The sequence below is a fragment of the Lates calcarifer genome, linkage group LG24, assembly GCF_001640805.2.
Source record: "Lates calcarifer isolate ASB-BC8 linkage group LG24, TLL_Latcal_v3, whole genome shotgun sequence".
NCBI classification, from domain to species: Eukaryota; Metazoa; Chordata; class Actinopteri; family Centropomidae; genus Lates; species Lates calcarifer.
This window is the reverse complement of record NC_066856.1, coordinates 18,719,622-18,742,709: the sequence shown is the minus strand read 5'-3', so window position 1 is coordinate 18,742,709 and position 23,088 is coordinate 18,719,622. Positions and strand designations below refer to the sequence as shown.

At 40.8% G+C, this 23,088-nt stretch overlaps 1 protein-coding gene across 1 annotated transcript; it reads left to right on the top strand.

The window, feature by feature from the left end:
• Positions 1-15,133: 15,133 nt before the first annotated feature.
• On the top strand, positions 15,134-22,523 carry LOC108885062 (E3 ubiquitin-protein ligase MSL2-like). Its single transcript, XM_018679239.2, is given in 4 exon segments — positions 15,134-16,830; positions 16,832-16,856; positions 18,667-20,054; positions 20,661-22,523. Coding segments are annotated over 4 exon segments (1,830 nt in total). The 5' UTR covers positions 15,134-16,713; the 3' UTR covers positions 20,961-22,523.
• Positions 22,524-23,088: the final 565 nt, after the last annotated feature.

The window sequence follows — 23,088 nt, the reverse complement described above, 5'->3', positions numbered from 1 at the left end:
CTAAATGATGCAAAGAGAAGCTGTAGAACATCATTAAAAAAATCATTTTAATAGATGTTTATGTTAAAGCAGTAAGCTGTAAATCAGCAGAAATTCTTCTCAGTAGCTGCTTTGCTGCAGAGTTTTCTCATTCCATATCAAAGTCATCCAGGAATTTGAATCTACGTCTTTTGCTGATGTTTATGACAGGGGGGCAGTCTGTTTCTCCCTGCGATGTCGAGACAGAAACATTTCATTAACATACAGTTGATATATTCAGTATACATTACTAAAATGTACTTATTTTACTTGTCTTGAGCTTGCTAATAATCTCTAAGAACAACTTAATTTGGTACTAATCAGAGAAAAAAGGTTGTTCGACTCTGTGGATTTTTAATGGTTGATTCTCACCCTGTCCCGAAGCGCCCGGAGCCTTGGGGCATCTGGGCTGACACAACGGATTTCGTCGTCTGTAGTTATAACCCTAGGAACAGGAAACAGGGAAATAAAACAGACTGAATTTCTTTCATTTATAGATCATCTCTCATTTAATATTAGTCCCATATGAGTAGAGGCTTAACCCAGTAGGAGAGGGGCTTTTTGTTTGTCTGATAACTTGTGATTCCAATCATCTGACGACTAAAGAAACTTCTGAAACAACTATTATCCTCAACTGGTTTTTCAGCAGATTACAGGGAAGAGAAAGATGAATACAAAGATTTGTTTCAGACTTATTTTAAAAGGATGCTGTACTTACACATAGGCATGGTGATTGCAGTCATGTCGTTCTTTCTGTTCATAACACTTCTTGATTTCAATACCAGGTATTTTATAATCTCCTCCTGGGCAGCAGGGTAGTTGTCGGTCAGTTGAATCAACTGTACCAGACCATGAAAGAGAGAGAGAGAGAACGATTCATTATTCATTAATAACATTAATCCATTCTTACTCATGTAAATAGCCAGGATTACACATATTACATTTGCTCCAAGATGCACCAAAAACACAGGAATCTTTTTGAGATATAGCTTTTTAATAAAGCGTTCAAAGCCACCAGACTCCATCGATAAAAACTGTAATTTTACCTCGCAGAACATGGAAGGTGTTACTCTACTGCTGCCTCGATCTGTTAGTTTGTTTGTATTTATGTGTGGCACATGTGTGGTCCACTACTTACAGTAACACAACAACACAAATTCAGTAAATGTAGAGCTGTACCTTGTGATGCAGAGAAAAGCATCACGACACCCAGGCTGAGCAGAAAACCCCAGCAGCTGACGGAGAGAGGCTTCCACATCTTGAGTCGCTGCTTGGCACCAAATCTGACTCTGGTTCTCAGCTGGAGACGTCTTTGTTGTTCAGTTGCTAACTGCTCAACTTGTCCAATGACGAGTGAACCAGAGATGCGTGATCTTATATACCACAGCTTCACACTAAAAGAGGAACAAAAGTTGCCAAAAGTTTCCAGACCCACACATCCTGAAGGTGGTGGAGTTAGCTAATCGTGTCCATATATGTTCAGGTTCGTTATTTATCTCTTATCAGGGTTCAGCATCTTTAGAGGTGATGCTGCCTGCTCTACATGATTTATTGAGTAATTGAGGACATAATAGGCAGATTAATCGATTAGAAAAACAGTCATTTGTTGCAGCTCTAGTGAGTTTGACTGACCATCCAATGCCTCTAAAATAAACTGTTTCCCTGACTGTGAGACCTTACCACCCAGTGTTGGACCTCACTCATGGTCTTCTGACTGAATGGGAGTAAATCCCTGCAGCCAGCTTTTTAAATCTCATGGACTAGACCTTCAAACATGAAGAAAAAGTAGTCAGACACATTTCAAAGCCATTTGATGTGATTTATTTATTTCAAATTACAGTATCATTTCCAAAAGAAAACCACCACTGTAATTAACTTTTCTAAATGATGCAAAGAGAAGCTGTAGAACATCATTAAAAAAATAATTTTAATAGATGTTTATGTTAAAGCAGTAAGCTGTAAATCAGCAGAAATTCTTCTCAGTAGCTGCTTTGCTGCAGAGTTTTCTCATTCCATATCAAAGTCATCCAGGAATTTGAATCTGCGTCTTTTGCTGATGTTTATGACAGGGGGGCAGTCTATTTCTCCCTGCGATGTCGAGACAGAAACATTTCATTAACATACAGTTGATATATTCAGCATACATTACTAAAATGTACTTATTTTACTTGTCTTGAGCTTGCTAATAATCTCTAAGAACAACTTAATTTGGTACTAATCAGAGAAAAAAGGTTGTTCGACTCTGTGGATTTTTAATGGTTGATTCTCACCCTGTCCCAGAAGCGCCCGGAGCCTTGGGGCATCTGGGCTGACACAACGGATTTCGTCGTCTGTAGTTATAACCCTAGGAACAGGAAACAGGGAAATAAAACAGACTGAATTTCTTTCATTTATAGATCATCTCTCATTTAATATTAGTCCCATATGAGTAGAGGCTTAACCCAGTAGGAGAGGGGCTTTTTGTTTGTCTGATAACTTGTGATTCCAATCATCTGACGACTAAAGAAACCTCTGAAACAACTATTATCCTCAACTGGTTTTTCAGCAGATTACAGGGAAGAGAAAGATGAATACAAAGATTTGTTTCAGACTTATTTTAAAAGGATGCTGTACTTACACATAGGCATGGTAATTGCAGTCATGTCGTTTTTTCTGTTCATAACACTTCTTGATTTCAATACCAGGTATTTTATAATCTCCTCCTGGGCAGCAGGGTAGTTGTCCGGGTACAGTTGAATCAACTGTACCAGACCATGAAAGAGAGAGAGAGAGAACGATTCATTATTCATTAATAACATTAATCCATTCTTACTCATGTAAATAGCCAGGATTACACATATTACATTTGCTCCAAGATGCACCAAAAACACAGGAATCTTTTTGAGATATAGCTTTTTAATAAAGAGTTCAAAGCCACCAGACTCCATCGATAAAAACTGTAATTTCACCTCGCAGAACATGGAAGGTGCTACTCTACTGCTGCCTCGATCTGTTAGTTTGTTTGTATTTATGTGTGGCACATGTGTGGTCCACTACTTACAGTAACACAACAACACAAATTCAGTAAATGTAGAGCTGTACCTTGTGATGCAGAGAAAAGCATCACGACACCCAGGCTGAGCAGAAAACCCCAGCAGCTGACGGAGAGAGGCTTCCACATCTTGAGTCGCTGCTTGGCACCAAATCTGACTCTGGTTCTCAGCTGGAGACGTCTTTGTTGTTCAGTTGCTAACTGCTCAACTTGTCCAATGACGAGTGAACCAGAGATGCGTGATCTTATATACCACAGCTTCATGCTAATAGAGGAACAAAAGTTGTCATGCGCAAAGTTTCCAGACCCACACACCCTGAAGGTGGTGGAGTTAGCTAATCATGTCCATATATGTTCAGGTTCGTTATTTATCTCTTATCAGGGTTCAGCATCTTTAGAGGTGATGCTGCCTGCTCTACATGATTTATTGAGTAATTGAGGACGTAATAGGCAGATTAATCGATTAGAAAAACAGTCATTTGTTGCAGCTCTAGTGAGTTTGACTGACCATCCAATGCCTCTAAAATAAACTGTTTCCCTGACTGTGAGACCTTACCACCCAGTGTTGGACCTCACTCATGGTCTTCTGACTGAATGGGAGTAAATCCCTGCAGCCAGCTTTTTAAATCTCATGGACTAGACCTTCAAACGTGAAGAAAAAGTAGTCAGACACATTTCAAAGCCATTTGATGTGATTTATTTATTTCAAATTACAGTATCATTTCCAAAAGAAAACCACCACTGTAATTAACTTTTCTAAATGATGCAAAGAGAAGCTGTAGAACATCATTAAAAAAATCATTTTAATAGATGTTTATGTTAAAGCAGTAAGCTGTAAATCAGCAGAAATTCTTCTCAGTAGCTGCTTTGCTGCAGAGTTTTCTCATTCCATATCAAAGTCATCCAGGAATTTGAATCAGCGTCTTCTGTTGATGTTTATGTCAGGGGGGCAGTCTATTTCTCCCTGCGATGTCGAGACAGAAACATTTCATTAACATACAGTTGATATATTCAGCATACATTACTAAAATGTACTTATTTTACTTGTCTTGAGCTTGCTAATAATCTCTAAGAACAACTTAATTTGGTACTAATCAGAGAAAAAAGGTTGTTCGACTGTGGATTTTTAATGGTTGATTCTCACCCTGTCCCGAAGCGCCGGAGCCTTGGGGCATCTGGGCTGACACAACGGATTTTGTCGTCTGTAGTTATAACCCTAGGAACAGGAAACAGGGAAATAAAACAGACTGAATTTCTTTCATTTATAGATCATCTCTCATTTAATATTAGTCCATATGAGTAGAGCTTAACAGTAGGAGGGCTTTTGTTTGTCTGATACTTGTGATTCAATCATCTGAGACTAGAATTGAACTATTCATGTCAGCTGAGCTGTGATATGGACCTGGGGCATCTGGCTGACACAACGGATTTGTCGTCTGTAGTTATAACCCTAGAACAGGAAACAGGGAAATAAAACAGACTGAATTTCTTTCATTTATAGATCATCTCTCATTTAATATTAGTCCCATATGAGTAGAGGCTTAACCCAGTAGGAGAGGGGCTTTTTGTTTGTCTGATAACTTGTGATTCCAATCATCTGACGACTAAAGAAACTTCTGAAACAACTATTATCCTCAACTGGTTTTTCAGCAGATTACAGGGAAGAGAAAGATGAATACAAAGATTTGTTTCAGACTTATTTTAAAAGGATGCTGTACTTACATATAGGCATGGTAATTGCAGCCATGTCGTTTTTTCTGTTCACAACACTTCTTGATTTCAATACCAGGTATTTTATAATCTCCTCCTGGGCAGCAGGGTAGTGCTTGGGGTACAGTTGAATCAACTGTACCAGACCATGAAAGAGAGAGAGAGAGAACGATTCATTATTCATTAATAACATTAATCCATTCTTACTCATGTAAATAGCCAGGATTACACATATTACATTTGCTCCAAGATGCACCAAAAACACAGGAATCTTTTTGAGATATAGCTTTTTAATAAAGAGTTCAAAGCCACCAGACTCCATCGATTAAAAACTGTAATTTCACCTCGCAGAACATGGAAGGTGTTACTCTACTGCTGCCTCGATCTGTTAGTTTGTTTGTATTTATGTGTGGCACATGTGTGGTCCACTACTTACAGTAACACAACAACACAAATTCAGTAAATGTAGAGCTGTACCTTGTGATTCAGAGAAAAGCATCACGACACCCAGGCTGAGCAGAAAACCCCAGCAGCTGACGGAGAGAGGCTTCCACATCTTGAGTCGCTGCTTGGCACCAAATCTGACTCTGGTTCTCAGCTGGAGACGTCTTTGTTGTTCAGTTGCTAACTGCTCAACTTGTCCAAAGACGAGTGAACCAGAAATGCGTGATCTTATATACCCCAGCTTCATGCTAATAGAGGAACAAAAGTTGTCAAAAGTTTCCAGACCCACACACCCTGAAGGTGGTGGAGTTAGCTAATCGTGTCCATATATGTTCAGGTTCATTATTCATCTCTTATCAGGGTTCAGCATCTTCAGAGGTGATGCTGCCTACACTGCATAATTTACTGAGTAATTGAGGTCGTCATAGGCAGATTAATCGATAAAGAAAACAGTTGTTTGTTGCGGCTGACTGCGTAGTCCCACTCACTGAACTGAAACACGTGAATATTACCCATAACCCCCGGCTTCTGGAGCAGGAAGTGTAGCAAACACACCAAACTCCATTTAGAAATCTGAATATTTTCAGAAGTCTTTTTAACTCATCTACAGTTAGAGGGAGATCTGAAAAACCGAAGTTATATAGAGCAACAACAGATGTTCAGGAAGCAGAGAGGGAATGACTGAGGCTCCATTTCCCGTTACAAGTCAGTGCATCATCAAAATGAGTTTGAAGCTGAGATTTTAAGATAAAATAGTTGCATGATGTTGCTTCAGCTGACTCATATGAGAGGTGATGTTTATATTTGTCCACATACTTTTGGCCATATAGTGTGTACTTATGTAGCCAATGAAATCATAATCATAATCTGTGTCAGATTGCACATATTGAGGCATCATCTGACTGTGGTAACATCATACATTGCCCCGTTTATTAGTAAGTTAAATTTCCAAATTGAAGCAGCAAATCCAGACATTGTATGTGTGGAAAAACACGAGTCAACTGCATTTTAAATCCCTTTAACATGATTTATTTTTGGTTCCAGAGCTCTGCTGTCACTGTTAGTCAATTTCACTAAATAATGTCACAAAAATTGATTTCAAAGCTGTATAAAATTGCAAACAACATTTTTAAATGATATTTTCTTCAACAGAACTCATAGTAAATCAGTCAAAAATGTTGCGAATGGCTTCTTTGCGGCGATGTTTGGTCAATGCTGCAGCATCATCATCATCATCCATGATGTTAAATCTGCGTTTTGAAATCTGAAACAATGGACCACACTTCAGTCCCTGTTGTGGAGAGAGGGTGATGGAAAAAAGAGAGGAGGACAGATATACACCAAAGTTGTTATACCACAAACTCATGTGAACCTGCTTTGTGTGACTGATCAGGAAGTTGATGTTTTAATGGTCGATTCTCACCATGTCTATCTTCTCCTGAAGCCACTTAGAAGAATGATTTATGCACAACGTTTTATTTGTCTTGGTTATAATTCTAGAAACAGGGAAGAGGCAAACAAAACAATTAGACATATTCATTCAAAACCAGCAGCAGTGGTTGAGGAATTACTGTAGACTGAAATGAGCACAGAAACATTTTATTCAGATTTAGTATTTGTGCGCTTGAAGCATGCTGTACATACAAGAAGGCAGTTGCATTGCAGTCCGGTCTCCGTGTCTGTTTAAAACACGCTTGGATTTCCCTTTTCAGTCTAATTTTACCTCCTTTGCAGCAGGGAAAACGTATGAATGGATGCCCTGTGACAGACCAACACACAAACACACACATCATGAGAGAGAGAGATTATTCTGGAATAAAATTATTTGATTTTTACATATCAAAATGATAATCATCACACACACACAATGACCACATACAGAGACTCAAAATGACCACATAGAGACTCAAAATGACCACACAGACTCAAAACAACAACATAGAGACTCAAAATGATCATATATGGATTCTCAGAGACTCAAAACAACAACAAAGAGACTCAAAACGACCACAGAGACTCAAAATGACCACATGACCTCACTGAGCTTCATACTATACTACTTCATACTTTCCTGCTCTATTTTCAAAACAATGTAAACAGCATAAATAACGATAATAAACTTCACTTGTGTAGGAACTTTCATACACATGAAGCAGCCCAAAGTGTTTAAATTAAAATAGCTAAAGATTTGCTGATTTAAACAAAGTAAAAAGATGCAAAGAAACGGTAAAATATCCTAAAGAAAAAGCTGTACCTTCTGATGCAAAGAAGAGCATCACAACACCCAGGATGAGCAGAAGAGAGATAAGCTTCCCCATCTTCAGTCACTGCAAACCTGACTCCGGATCTCGGGCTGGAAACGTCTTTGTCGTTCAGCTACTAACTGCTCGACTCACCAAATTGAGGTGTGGCCTTATATACTGCAGCTTCACGCTAAAAAGAGGAAACATGCAACGCTTGCGGCTCTCTCTGCATTAACTTTTCTAGGAGGATGACGGTGCATGGGCAGATAAACGGACACTTTTAGTGTGACACAATGCCCAAACGGTTGTGAAGTCTGTCAGTGACTCAGCCATTCCAGGACTCTCCATTTCTTAGTTTTCAGCCAGTCCTTGGTGGATTTACTGGTATTTTTTGGGTCATTGTCATGTTGCGGGGTCCAGTTCCACTTCAGCTTTAAGTTTTACATGTTCCTCAAGCACCGGTGTCCAAATAATTCAATTTTAGACTCATCTATCCAAAGAACATTATTCCAGAAGTTGTGGTCTTTGTCTACGTTCTACGCAAACTTCAATCTGGCCTTCGTGTTTTTCTTACAGAGCAAAGGTTTCCTCCTTGCACACTTCCTTGTGTAGTCTCTTTCTGATTGTAGAGGCATGCACTTTCACATCAACAGTGGCAAGTGCCTGCTGTAGGTCCCGTGATGACATTTTAAGGTTTTTGGTGACTACTTCTCTAGGGGTGAACTTGCTTGGATGGCCAGACCTGGGCATGTTGGCAGATGTTTTTAATGTCCTCCACTTGTAGACGTGTATTTAAAATTTAATTAAACATCCATCTGTCCAAATATGTTAAAAAACACACAGGTTTTCATAGAGTGTCCTAATTTTTTCACATGACTGTAAGTACATCTACTCAAATACTTTACTTAGGCACAGTTTTGAGGTACTTGTACTCCATTTTCTGCTACTTCCACCACTGCAGTTCATAGATGAATATTACACTTTCCATCCGTCTGTCGCCGTCTTTTTAATGGCATATCTCCGTAACACCTTGAGGGAATCTCTTCAAATTTGGCACAAACGTTCACTTGGACTCAAGGGTGAACCAATTAGAATTTGGTGGTCAAAGGTCAAAGGTCAAGATCACGGTGACCACATTTGTGGCCATAACTCAAGAATTCGTCAGCGGTTTTTGACAAAATTAAACACAAACGTCTAATAGGGTAATATGATGACATGATAACATCTTATATCCAAAAGGTCAAAGGTTAACTTCACTGTGGCACCATAATGTTCTACAAAAAGACACTTACCTACCCTTAATTCAACACCACATGTGGCAGAGGCGTACAACCATGAGGCTGGACATTCCTGTTGTTTCTCATTCTGTATTGCAGCGTCAAAAAAACTATTCTCTACACTGTGGTTTGAATGAAATGTCATGCTGAGTCAGCTCAGAAATCCCCCTCCCCAGACAAAACCAGACACTGCATGTGTGAAAAAATGAGTCAGTTGTGTTTTAATTCAGTTATTTGTGATTTATTTCTGGTTCCAGGTTCAAACAGCTAACAGCAAACAGGTCTGCCATCGCTGTAATTGAGAGCCACAAAGAGTGCTTTTAGTGCTATATAAAATGAAATACAAAAATAATTTACTTTTTAAATAGATATTAATGTAAAAGAAATAAATAGTAAATTAGCACAAAACGTTCTAATTGGGACATCTTTTTGTCATGCTGCATCAGTTGCCGGGTTTCCAGTAACGACAGATCTGGAGGGCAGTATAATTTTCCCTGAAATGTAGAGAAAGAGAGGGAAAAGATTAAAAGACAAGTCCAAGAAATTCAGGAAGAACTTGTTAATTTCTTGTTGTGATAATTGTCTGATTTGTCAATTTATAGCATCTACTTGGGAGTCGAGATAATGGAGAGCGTGGTTTATAACAAAAGAGTTGCGGTCATGATGCTAAATGAGGAATAATATTAGTACTATTACCTCATAAGTTTTCAACAGATGTAGACTAAAGTGAATTTCAAGTATTGTGATGGAAAACCTACTTATGATCTGTATTTGTTCTGTATTTGGTCCAAACCTTATTGGGAACGTTCTTATTTTCTTGTGTTTATAGATTTGGGTTTTAAAAACCGAGCACAGTTTAGCCAGTTTGAAACATTTCTGATTCTCCAGACCTATAAATTTAGCACAATACCATGAAACATTTCTGGTATTTTTACAAATCTAGACTACATCTGAACCTGCTTTGTGTGACCAGACAGAAAGAAGTTTTAACGGCACATTCTCACCTTCTTTATCAGGTCTTGAAGCCACTGAGCAGTTGGACTGATGCACAGTTCTTTTCCCCTCTTGTTTCTAATCCTAGAAACAGGAAAAAGACAGAAAAAAATTAAACATGCTGTATTCATTAGTCCCACGGGCATTTTAAATTAATTTTGTACTTGTAGAGACTTGTAGATGAACAGTCAACTAAATGATTTAACCTTAAACCTAAACCAGTCGATCCAACTAAATGAAAATAACATTGTGTAATTCATTCATCACAGGCATGTGGACATTAAGCTGCAAGAAAAGAAGGCTGCTGGTGCTAGCCCTGCTAACGTTAGCCAAACCACAGTGATCCTGCTCAAACAGCGATGAACCTTTTCTGTTAAATTGTGCCAAAGTTTCACTGTTTTCTAAGAATTTTCTGACTTTTAGACGAGTCAACTTGTCTAAATTTCAATTTCTAGTTAATCGACAGGGAAATTAGTCATTAGGAACATGCCTAGTAGCAATATTACAGCTTAGTTCCTGTTCCAGTCAAGAGCAGAAGCTTTAGGAATCATACAAACAGTTATGGTTGAACGGATTCCCCTGTGCTGCCAAAAAGTAGTAAAATGAGAAAAGAAAAATGCTACAGAGAGGTTTTGTAGTTTGTAGTTTTGTTTTGTAGTTATTGAAAATGATGATGGGTAGAAACATAGATGGAAACGTTCAGATTTGGGCGAGCGTGTCGTGCTTACAGGAAGGCGTGGATGTTGCAGTCATCCCGTGGTTTCTGCTCGAAACACTCTTTGATTCTGTGGACCTTCATAGAGCTGACGCTGGGACAGCAAGGCAGATCCACAACGGGAACATAGGACTCCACTGCACACAAGAAAGAGAGAGATACTGTCATTACTCAGCATTCATCGCTGGGTTTTTAATCATCGGTGTAGTAAAAGTGGATCATCAATCACTGCTGCTGAGCTTTTTGAGCATTATTGCGGCCAAATTAAACTGAGAATGTGTTTTTATGTTTTTGTTTTTAATTTATTTTAGAAACAAGGCCATAATTACAGTTTAGCTATCATACCAACGAGACAAACTAGACCAAAATTAAAAGTAGTAGTAGAGAAAGTAGTAGATTTCATTTACAGAAGTCTTGTTCATATATAGACCTTGAATTTATTGCTTTTTAATTGATTAATCCATCCATTTGTTGCTGCGTATCAAGGTCCTGTTTAGTGATTACTTAGAAATAGGTGTTAAATTACATTCTGTGTGTTATTAATGAGCCTTAAAAAGTCTTAAATTTAACTGAATACTGCAGAAAAATCCTTAATACTCATGCAGTAGTTTCTACTTTCTAAAATCGTGACATTCATCTTGAGCTTCACAGTTCATTAAAGTTATAATCCTTAAAATTATCAATATATCAAATCACATTTTTGATTTTGATTAGATTTTTTAAATAGCTGAGTGTACGTGATTATTTTCATTATTTCCATTGATTAATCGCCTGATTACTGTCTTGGTGAGTCTGGTGACATTTTTAAATGTTTGTTTTGTCTGATCAATTCTCTCAAACTCAAAAATATTTAGTTTACTATCAGATAAGACAAGGAAAAGCAGCAGTTTCTCACAATTAAGAACCTGTAACCAGCCATTAGTATTCTGTCAGTCCACAAATTGATTAATTGACTAATCATTTCAGCTCTAGTCTACTCTTTTCCATGTGGGATTCAAATTCCAGTTGCACACACAGTTCAGTAAATTACCTGGTGATGCAGAGAGGAACATCACAACAGCGAAGGTGAGCAGAAAAATCCAGCGGCTGACAGAGAGAGTTGTCCACATCTTCAAACACTGACCGGATCACAGCTTTGTCAGCTCGGTTTCTAACTGCTCAGAGTCTAGTGATGAATGAACCAGACAGCTCTGATCTTAAATACAGTAGCTTCATGCAAAAAAGAGGAACCATTGTTGTCATGAGCAACTTGTCAGGGATGGAAATAATGCTGCACTGATGACAGGACAGGAGACAAAGACTCACACAATCTGTTATCATGTCCATATATGTTCAGGTTCAATAGGAGGGTTCATTATTTTCACAAGTTGAAGTTATACGTTATTTATTGGAATAATAAATGTGAGGTATTTTAATACTTGAAGAACATTTCTGACACTAACACTCAGATTTTCCTCATTAGTACGTGGTCGTATTAGATCAGCGAATGGTTTTCAGAGTAAACAGCAGGTAGAACAATTTATATTCCTCCAATTTATCAACAAGGCTGAGGAATATGTTGAGTTTCAGAGGCAGAAAATGATCAGTGAGGGTTAGATCATGATTTTTTATGTGTTACCGATCACTGATTCTCTTCCTATTCTCTTTTCTAAACCTACAGAACATTAACTCTCCTGGAGCTGCTCAGTTCAACCAGTCGAAGCAGGTGAGAGCATTTCTCTTTCACTATCCACACCAACATCTTCACAATAATTTGGTGCACAAACACTGGAAAGATTTTCAACTATCATTGTGCTGAATTTCACCAACATATGTAGCTGAAACAGGGATGCATTTGATGTCATTTAAAGGACACAAGTTAATGGGATTTAATAAAAATATGATTTGGGGTTTTTCTGTCACAGTTAAAAAGGTAAATATTTGTTTGACTGCAGAGTTTTACAAGAAAACATGACAGGAAACAACCAAAAAAATGTTTAACATTTCAACTGTGAAAGTTAAAGTCAGAATTAGGCAACATTTCTTCAGAAGCAGTGGGTAACAACAAAATGTCAAGACAAAAACATAGTACTGTATGAATGGTTGCATAATGGAAAAACATGACACAGAGAGTTGATACTGACTAACTGAATTTCTCAATTCCATTGTTTATCTATCTAGGATTTTAACATAAGATCAAGACATGATAGACAGACATGACCAGCAAGATGTGGTTGACAGAAATATATGTGAGCCTCAATGAGCTCATTGCCATAGGTGATTATGAATTATTCCAGTGGGTAGGATTTTAATACAGCTCAAGTTTTCTTTAAAATGTGTGAAAAACATCAGGGGATTCACCAAAACTCATGGGCCTGCTCAGAGACGCACCAAGAATAACCCTCTCAGACTGACAAACGGGCCTATTTTTAGCCGCCTCTGTTACCATAATAACCTCAGACAACAGTCATGATGGCGTGAGACTCTGCTCGCTAAACCCTAAAAGAGGAATTACTCACACACGTGGAATGTATCTGCAGCAGAAATATTCAGACTACGTTCATGTTACTGTTCATGGAACGAAGTCGTCTCGACTCAAGGCTCCACTTTTTTAAGGTGTTCATCAGCGAATGATGGCGATTCAAACTGTTTCAAAAGTTCAAAGGTAGTAAAGCTTGGATTTTATGAGTCCTGACACTCTTCTCTATAGCATTTCATCCTTTTTAAACCTGTTTTAACAGAGTAGCTTCAAAGACAAAGGATAGCAATGTTCATTTTTTTCTTTACAGCAAAATACAAAGTCTAATTAGTCAACTTAAGTGTGATTAAATGAAACATGATTAGTGAGAGCTTTAGAAAATATATGTTTTTGGTGACTGTAGCGCGGCAACCAGTGATTCATTTCATTTTTGATTAATCTGCTGATCATTTTCTTGGTTAAAAATTGTGAAAATAGACATTTACAGTTCCTCCAATCCTGCAGTAGCTGTTTTTTCATTAGCTTGTTTTGTCCAAGATTAATTTTACTCATATACGACAACAAAAAAACCTTCAAATTTTAGAAGCTGAAACTGTCGTTTTTGCTTGAAAATGACTGCAACATTCAAAATAGTTGCCAATTAATAGCATGTCATTTGATTAACTGATTACTTTAATAATAATTGCAGCTCTAATTGAAAGCAAAAACAGAATATAGTTGTAAATGTGAGCTATTTTTATCCTCAACGTGGCTCTAAAAGTGGAAAGTCCCAGCCTCAGGTCTTCATGTGCACTTGGAAGACAAAGAGAAGCCAAAAAAAAAGAAAGAGGAAGAAGAATGAAGGACACATTGATAGATGATATCAGTGAGATTGCATCACACAAGTGTCCACTCCCCTATCAGTGTATCTTAGCAGCTATTTCTAAAGATAAACTGCCAAAGGGTCCCATGATGAGTCCTCTCTGGCAGCACCCCACGGCATTATCGCCACACATCCAAACATACAGGCCTCATTAGTTTGAGATACTAAGTCATTATAATGAGAATAATGACTTACAACGTCCCTCTTCTGTCATCACAGTAGCAGAAATGGACTTCCATATGAAACAGTGCTTTTAACTGTGTATTTATCTGTGAGGGGAACATGGCACTTGGTTCACTAAAAGATCAAACATTAAACTATTTCCATAAACGCTTTCATGCTCCCACGAGCTACACCACATGCCATTTTGGTCCCATGAAAATGACGAAAATGGTTTTATTCCTAATATTTTCATGACTGATAAAGACCTAAAATATTGGCATACCGTTAATAGAAGATTGTATTTGAAGAAGGAATAATGATTGATATCATATGGATGCAAAAAAAAAAAACCTAACTAATGGCTAAATGGCTTCTGAGTGTAAAAATAAAAAAAATATGATTATCAAGGGCCAAATCACATAAGAACACTGGAGTTTAACAAAAATATTTTACATTTTTACTTATATTTTACTTGCTATCATTTAGTTTTGGGACCCAGACATTATAAACTCTGTAGGAAAACTACAGAGTAAGAATAAGAAACTGAATGATGGCCGAATTCCATTTAGCTGCTTCATTTTCAGGGTCCTGCTGGTTCACAGTCACGCTGTCTTTGGTTCACCGGTAGTAACATCTCTGTTTTTCCTACCATGACAAGTCAAAATATGTGCGGTGAAAAATACCATATGCAGCAACATGACACATACTGTATACAGTAGTGATCATAACTGTGTAGTAGTAACTTTAAGTTAACCCATAATTACTGTTTCATGCACATACAAGGACTGCCTCGTCTATTTTTGGTTTTCTTCAAAGAAAATACCCTGAACTTGGCTTCATCACTCACACAGTCATTGTGGAGCTAAATTAAACTTTTAACACCAATCTGATACTGAATAAGTCATCAGTTCAGTGAAAACCATGACTGAGGAATTTGTCATGTATTACATTAATAAATGAGTGCGCACTAGCCTTTCTAAATGGGAAGTTATTGTGTAACAGTGCAAAAAGGGTGGTTAAAGTGTCACATTTAAACAGCAAAAACATTGGTTAAAAACATAAATGGGGGAGCTGTTCCTGTAAAAAAAAAAAAAACTCTTAATGACTTCATGTATGTGTGATGTTAGTTTAATTAGGTAAAGTAAATTTAAGAATTCAAGGCTTTTGTTTTCTTTTTTTTTTTAATAACTTTATTTGGGTTCATACAAAGTTACACAAAAACATAGAGGGTAACAGAAACACAGATAAATATAGCATTGTAGGTGTCCATAGTCTTAATGCTTAATGCTGATTTTAATAATTAGTACCAAATTCTGTAGGCCTTTCTTGGAAATATAATATTGTTACAGCTAAAAACTGCTAATTTTTAGAAAATAATGAGGAAGGTTTCCAGGAAATTAGATGGAAATTATGAAACTGTAAAATAAAGCGTTACTTTTTACAAATATATATTTATAGATTTATTTATTCATGAGTTTTTTGTTTGTTTTGTAGATAGAATAGAGGAAATACTGTATATTAGTTCCATTGTTTTTAAATGAACCGCCTCGCGTGAGTTCTCGCGAGATTTGGTCCAACAGCGCCCCCTTGTTTGTGTGTGGAAAAGCGACGGGAGGTATGAGGAATGCTCCGCGGCTAATGATAGCAAGGTAAACGAATAGGGATTTAATTCACTTTCGGTCTTCGCTGACACTCTGGGGGTCTACCAAAAGCTGCAGGAGGACGTAATTTCGCCTAAAACCTCGTTTTTTCCTGCTACATTCCCACCCAGGCGAGCAGCGAGAGCAAGAGAGCCCCGCTAATCCCGAGAAGAGGGAAGCGGCCTGCTTTTTTTAGCCGGCTTCCCGGTGCAGCTCAGGCGGCTAGCACTGTCACGAGAGCCCGCTGCTTCCGCTGGCTTATTTTTCCCCCCGCCGAGAGAAGCGTCGGAGCTTCGGATTTATTTTTGTTTTGATCGCCGCAGCCTCCCTTTTACTCGTCTCTACCCACATCGACGCTCGGCTGTCGGCGTTTCTCGCTAAGGGGGACCGTTTCCAGCCGGGGCGGCCTGTTTTGTTTTCGAGCCGCCATGAATCTCCGCGAACAATAACACAGCCGTAACGAGCCTGCTGGGGGGCTGCGCTGCCGAGCGAAATAGGAGACGCGGATGCCTCGCTGTGGGATACTAAATGCATCGTGTGATACCAGCTCTGGACCGACGTGAAAGCCGCGGGACGAGCATGCATGTGGACTATGGAATATCGCGGGGAAAAGCATCGCAGACCGGAGCACTTTGTCACGAAAGCCCCTGTTTGAATTTCGGTGCCGCTGCTAGCTAACCAGCTGTAAGTAACGTTAAAAGGCCACTGGTGGAGGAAAAGGGCGCCACACGATGCTTTGTCTAATCATAACTCACGGATTGTATGGAAACAAACCGAACCGACTTGGATGAACCGACGTTTTTATGTACGGTTGGCCTCCTTGTGAATGCACTTATAATCGCTCCCATCGGAAGCAGCAGTACTCTCAGCGCTGGGGACACATTGAGGATGGATTGGATGTGACTTGGGGGATGAGTAACCTCGACTGCTCTGCGCGCAGACTGCTATATATGTGGGATTTACCGACGGGGAACTGAAACCGTTATATCCATCTATGCTCTCTTCAAAGCCACCGGACTCCCTCGACAGAAACATTCATTTTACCTCACCGAGCGCGGGAGCTGCGGCTGGTTTGTGCCACCGCGCGGCTTTGGTGTTTTAACGTTATCAGTACATCTTCACGGACCGGACCGGAGCCCACCGGGGGCCAGGCAGCTGAGATGAACCCGGTGAATGCGACCTCTCTCTACGTGTCCGCGAGCCGTTCGGTGCTGCAGTGCGACCCCCGAGACCCCCGGGCCCTCGCGGAGCTCTGCAAGCTGCTGCCGTTTTTCCGTCCAGTCCCTGTCCTGCTTGGTCTGCGGTAAGTGTGTGTGTTTTTATTAATTAATCTATTCTTTATTTAACTGTTTTTATTGATAATGTGCCCGTGTTGAATGTGTGTTTCGGGAGAGGGTTTCGGTAACGTGCGTTGTTGTCAGCTGTGCTCGCGGTGGGAGCGAGCCTTTAAATTATGCTGCTTTCACGTGCAGCCGGAAATATCTGAATCCGCACTACTAATCAATAAAGAGCTAAGTTATCAACGGCTGTGGAAAGTAAACAAACAGATTTGAGTTACTTGTTCTTACTTTGATACATGGATTATGTGTAATGATATATTTAATCTTCCCTAAAATGTTTGGGTAACTTTTGCTCATTTTACTTGACTACATTTATACAATAATAACTTTTAAAATTCTTATTTTCTTCGCTAAATCTATGACATAATTGATATAATATTAATTATAATAACACTGAGAAAACACTTAGTTTATATAGTACCTTCAAATTTAAGACAAAAAAGTGAAAATCTTTCTGCATAAGTAAATAAAGTTAGATAAAAAGTTGTAGATTCATGTAGAATAAAAAAACACCAGAGTATAATAATAATAATATATAATAATAATACAAGACTTTTTCAATTCGATTTTTTGCATGCTGTTCCTACAAAAAATAAGAAAACATTAGCTGCTTCTACATGCACTTTAATCCGTCTGAACTCAGGTGTAGTGTTTATAAAAAGCGGAAATTCCGTAAGCGCAGTGAAGGCATCATCGGCCACAGCTACACCCATCATGACACACCCCCCTCTGTGTGCTATTTGGCAGCATCGGGGCGTTTCTCTGTTTATCATGTTGAATAGCAGTGCTTCCACACACTGGATAATGTGCACCTAATCTCTCTCTCACACTCTTTATCTGTAAAAACAATAAAAAGCAAAAATATACGAGCAAAAAATTAAAGGAAGTGGAGAAAAAGAGGGGATATTTACAGCTGTTTACAGCGTTTAGACACAACTTTTAAATGCCTGTACAAGCTTGGCTGCAATTCAACATTCTCTGCGGTTAGTCTGCTTGTGTTAGGTTGTAAATAAACGTCATCTTTGATTTATTTTGGCGGTATATTTAATGCAAGGGCTTCACCTCTCATGCATAATACATTAACTCTCTCTTAGCGAGTGTGCTTTGTGTTTCTTGTTGTTTTTGTGGCGCTACAGAGGAAGCTTTTTCTGCTGTTTGTCAGTAAATGGATAGATACATGGATTATATTTGAATTATTGATGTTTTATTTCACATTTTTCTGACTTTTTGTGAGGTATAGGTGATATATTTACGTAGCTGTCATCTCTGTATAAATAATAGATCACTATAAAAGCGCTCCATATGTTGTGTTAAATTTAGACTTTGTGCAGTTACGTGGGATTTATCAGACAGGCCGTGCACAGAGTGTAAGGCTGCTTGTGTCTTATGAATGGACCTTCATCCCTTTTCCCCCCATATCTGCAGCTGCACTCCTTAGTGATCAGCGTTGCTAAGGAAGCTCCTCTCAAAGAGCGGTTGTCATCCAATCTGGCGAGTTGCCAGGCACCACTCAGGTTTAGGAAGCCGCTAAAAGAGGCAAATGTGGAAGCAGAAGTTTGTAAATCTTCGCTTAAAAACTAGGATTTTATCAGGGACGCCGTGGATCTGCTCAATTTGTCAGATAAGTGTTTATTGCTGGGTTTATTTTGACAGGCTGTGCTGCTTTTTCTGGATCAGAAGTGTGTGAATTAATCATCAGTGTGAGCTCATCTGTTCTGTTCCTGTGAAATGTGTGATGTATTTACAGTTTCCCATATTTGCTTTTATCTCCAGGTAACCTCCTGCAGGACCCCATCGCTCCCACCGACTCGTCATGTCAGCACTACGTCTGTCGAGGCTGTAAGGGTCAGAGGATGCAGCTGAAGCCGTCCTGTAGTTGGTGTAAGGACTATTCCCGCTTTGAGGAAAACAGGCAGCTCTCCTTGCTCGTCCACTGTTACAGGAAGCTCTGTCTGTACATCACGCAGTCGCCGCTCGCCCCACACATAGCCAGCGCCGCCAGCGACTCGCCGGACCTCCAGGCCATCCTCAACGAGGGCCTCACGTTGGCTGAGAGCGAGCCGGAGGCGGAGGACATTTCGGACTCGGTCGGGGTGTCACAAACGGCCTCCACCTCCGACGCAGTCCAGCCCGGCGAAGCTCCTCCCTCGAAGGAGCTCAAGGGCGAGGAGCCGAGCCCCGTGAGCGTTAACGGACTGCATGATTGTAACGGCCTGGTCAGTTCGGACGCTCTGCAACCCATCACCATAGAAACAGGTGGAGGCGTTGCTAAGCAGGAGAGCTTTTCAGAGGAGATCCCGGTGTGTGTGAGCGTCACGGGGACGGGGGAGGTGGGGCTTTGTGACATCAGCACTTTTGGGGATGACCTTAAACATGGCGGGGGGCCTTTGTTGTTGAGCGTCGAGGAGGTGCTCAGGACTCTGGAGACGGACACGGACCCCGACACCACGCCCGAGTCCAACCCCCAGCCGGACTGCCCCTCCTCTGTACCTCAGTCTAGCCTCAACGGGCCTCACTGCCCATCTGGCCCGGACTCCTCCCGCCTCATCCCTTCCCTCCCCCCAGGGAACAGCCCTCGCCCGCTTCAGCCTCACCCGCAGCCCTCCTTGCAGCCTCCCCCTCAGCCCTCCACGGTCATCCCTCGTGTCCCCCCTCGGTGCCACCGCAAGCGCTCCCGCTCAGAAAGTGACAGCGAGAAGGTGCAGCCCCTCCCCATCTCCAGCCTCCTACGAGGGCCTCCCCTCGGTGCCAACAGCTCCCCCCACCACCCTAACCCCGGTGCCACCACCAAACAGGAGCCTAAGTTCCCTGCGGCCACGCCCCACCCCCACCTGGCCCCGGTGCCTAACGGCGGCCCCCCTAAAGTGGGCAAGACTGTGCTCGTCTCCAACAAGGCGCTGAAAAAGACTGTGGAGCACCACGGCCCCACCAAGAAGGCTTACACCAAGGCCAGGCAGGGGGCCCCCAAGCCCCGGGCACAGCCCCGTGACCGGGTGCCCCCTCACCCTCACGCACACCCCCTTACACACCCACCCAGCCCCTCAAAGCCACTGTATAAGAAGCCTGTGGAGAAGAAGGGCTGCAAGTGCGGCCGAGCCACACAGAACCCCTCAGTGTTGACCTGTAGGGGGCAGCGCTGCCCCTGCTACTCCAACCGCAAGGTGAGAACCACATCAAACCCCGCTCCTTATCTACACGGCTCACAAACAAACCAAATTCCCACCTGGAGGCTCATTGCATTTAACTGATAGCTTTTGTTTGTTTACATTGCACCACAGCTTTATGACTCATTTGTTTCTCAGGGAGTCGTGATTGGAGCTGAAATATTGTTGACACAGTCATAAAGAGCTTGTTAGGGAAGTTCGACTTCTTCAGCGCCTTTAAAGAGTCGTATCACTCAGAAAAAGAGAAGTCAGCAGTTTTTACTGACTTCTTTGAGTATGATGAGTATATTGCTGTAATGTGGGGAAGCATTGTGAAGCATGTACAGTAAATTAAACAAGCAAGGCGAGCTAAGGCGTCACAGCTTCCCCTTAAGGAACCACTGCTATATATCATAGCTGTTTATGAATGGTTTACTTCATAAATTTAGTTTATAGTTGTGGAGCTTCTGGAGCTTTTGACTGTTTTGCACAGCCCTCATCCGGCAGATATAGCAGGCGTTGGCAGCTCAGACTTAGCTGTTTAACCTTTCTCTTGTGGGAAACAATCTGTTCTGTTGTCATTATTTATTAAATCACGTTGTTATCGATGATTGTTTGTCCCAGGCGTGTCTGGATTGTATCTGCCGTGGCTGCCAGAACTCCTACATGGCTAATGGAGAGAAGAAGCTGGAGGCCTTCGCTGTGCCAGAGAAAGCTCTGGAGCAGACCCGACTCACGCTGGGCATCAACCTCACCAGTATCACGGCGGCGGCCCTCCGCAGTCCGGCCACCAGCTCCCCCGGCAACACCCTCCTCAACGTCACCGCGGCCACAGGGGCGCCCGTCACCGCCACCTTCCTGTCGGGGGCGGGGCACGACAACAGGGGCTTTGACGATTCACTGGAGATGCGGTTTGACTGTTGAGGTCCCCACCACCACCACCACCTCCTCCTCCCACCCTCCTCCGGTCAGTCGTCACGCACATTCCCCCCCTCCTCCCACACCCGCCCCCGCCAGCTGGGCGTTATCCATCGGGTTGTGCCAGGGACATGCGGTGGCGGAGCCAGAACAAGGCAGCTACAGTGACAGGCGGTAGTGAGGGTCACCAGCTGAAGCTGAGGGGTCGCCCTCCGTCCATCGCCTGAAACTGCACCATGCTTGTGGTCTTGCAGCGTGGAAGAGAAGAAGGAAAAAGAAAGAGGAGATGTAGCGTTACTGTATGTGCAGAGATTTCATTTCAGTGGGGATAGAGTTTCTTCTTCTTCTTTTTTTTTTCTTTTATTGTTTTCTTCTCTACTATGGGTAATGTGTAGAGCATGTTGTGTAGCTAAGTCGGGAGTGTTGACCACGGTCATGCTCCTAGCTGTGTGTGTGTGTGTGCGAGCATGTGAGTGTGTATGTATGAGGGGAAAGGTTTGGTTTGGAGATGAACCTTATTAGCAGGAACGGAGACATCACCATCATCATTATCATCATCAGAGACTGGTGTAATTTATATAAAAGAAAGAACTTTTTGTACATGGACTTAACAGTTTCCATCTAAGAAGACATTTTATGATATATTTTATAAGTTGCATTTAAACCAATGGAAGTCGGTGCAGGGGCGTAGCTGCTCTCAACCAGAATATTTTCACACAGGTAAACACAGGTGGATTGTATTTCATAAACTGTAGACGACCAGAAATAAAATACAACATGCTACAAACCTGAGAAATGAAATGATCCAATCTCTGATATCTTAAGCTGCAAGAACCGGGATGTGAATTTAACACCACCAGCCGAATGCCTGTTTTGATTATGTCTGTTTAATGTTTAATACATCATGCTAAGATGTTGCTGCATACTAAAAAAATACTTTTAATTGGTTAAATGCTGAATTTTTGTAGTCAACCAACCAGTGTGGCTGAAGGAAGACAAAACTCCTATCTCTGGGTTTGCTGTTCAATATATCGAGGTTGCGGAATTACCTGTAAATTATTCGTGTGTTCTTGTATTAAGCACTTTTCCCACTTTTTCACACTGGCCCCACACAACCGCGATATTTCTTACCTGTGTTTAAAAACTCTGGTTGATTTGCAGGCCCCGCATGCCGGTTTTTCACAAGTTTTTGATTTCTGAAAGCTACACACATGCTGCTAAACACCACAAAGGACTTAAGAAGGAGAGCACGCCTTGTTTTCCTTGTCTTTTGTCCAGGTTTTTGTTTTGTTTTTAATAAGTTTTGTTAACAACATCTGCAGTATTTATTGGACGTCTCCTTACGCAGGTCACGTGTTGGGCTTCAAGTTTCACCTACTCTGCCTGTCGAAGTCTGTCGACCCCAGTCTGGACTGTTTGTGTCTCAGTTTAAGTTGCTGTCTTCTTCTTAGTGTTAGTTTCCGGTGTCTCCAAAACAGTTTTTTGTTCTCCCTCGGGGCATTTAAATACCTGTAATATAACTGTAACATATTTCCACAAAAAAGAAAGAAAATCAAAAACTTACACAAAGTGTTGTGTGATTATTTTGTAGTTGTCTGAGGACTTCTTATGGTACTTTCCTGAGCAGCAGTACTGAAAATTGACACTAGAGGGCAGCATGGAACTTCATGTTGCAGTATTTAACAGACACCACTAGGGGGCAAAACACCCCTGTAAATAATCTAGAACAAACCCCATCAGGGAGCACTAATCCAAGGTGTACTTCAGCTGTATAGGTTGTGTTTATCTGCCTTTTTTTGTTCTTTGCTACTGCACTTTTTTATTTTTTAAAGATGTAACTAAATGACTGAGCTCTAACAAAACAATCAACCTAGAAATAAGTGATCTAGATGTGATGAAAGACTGAGCTACATCATTTTGTGCTCTGATTTTGAAGTGGAAGTTAAAAATGAGTGTGATCAACTGTCCAAAACACTAATTCCTGCAGCTCTAGAGTAGATTTTCCACCAGTATATAGATGATTGTAACATTGTTTTATATGTTTAGCATTAATGCTAATTATTAAGCTGCACAACAAACAAATGGACTGTAAATAAAAAAAGAACTAGAAACAATTTCAAACACCCTGAAGGAG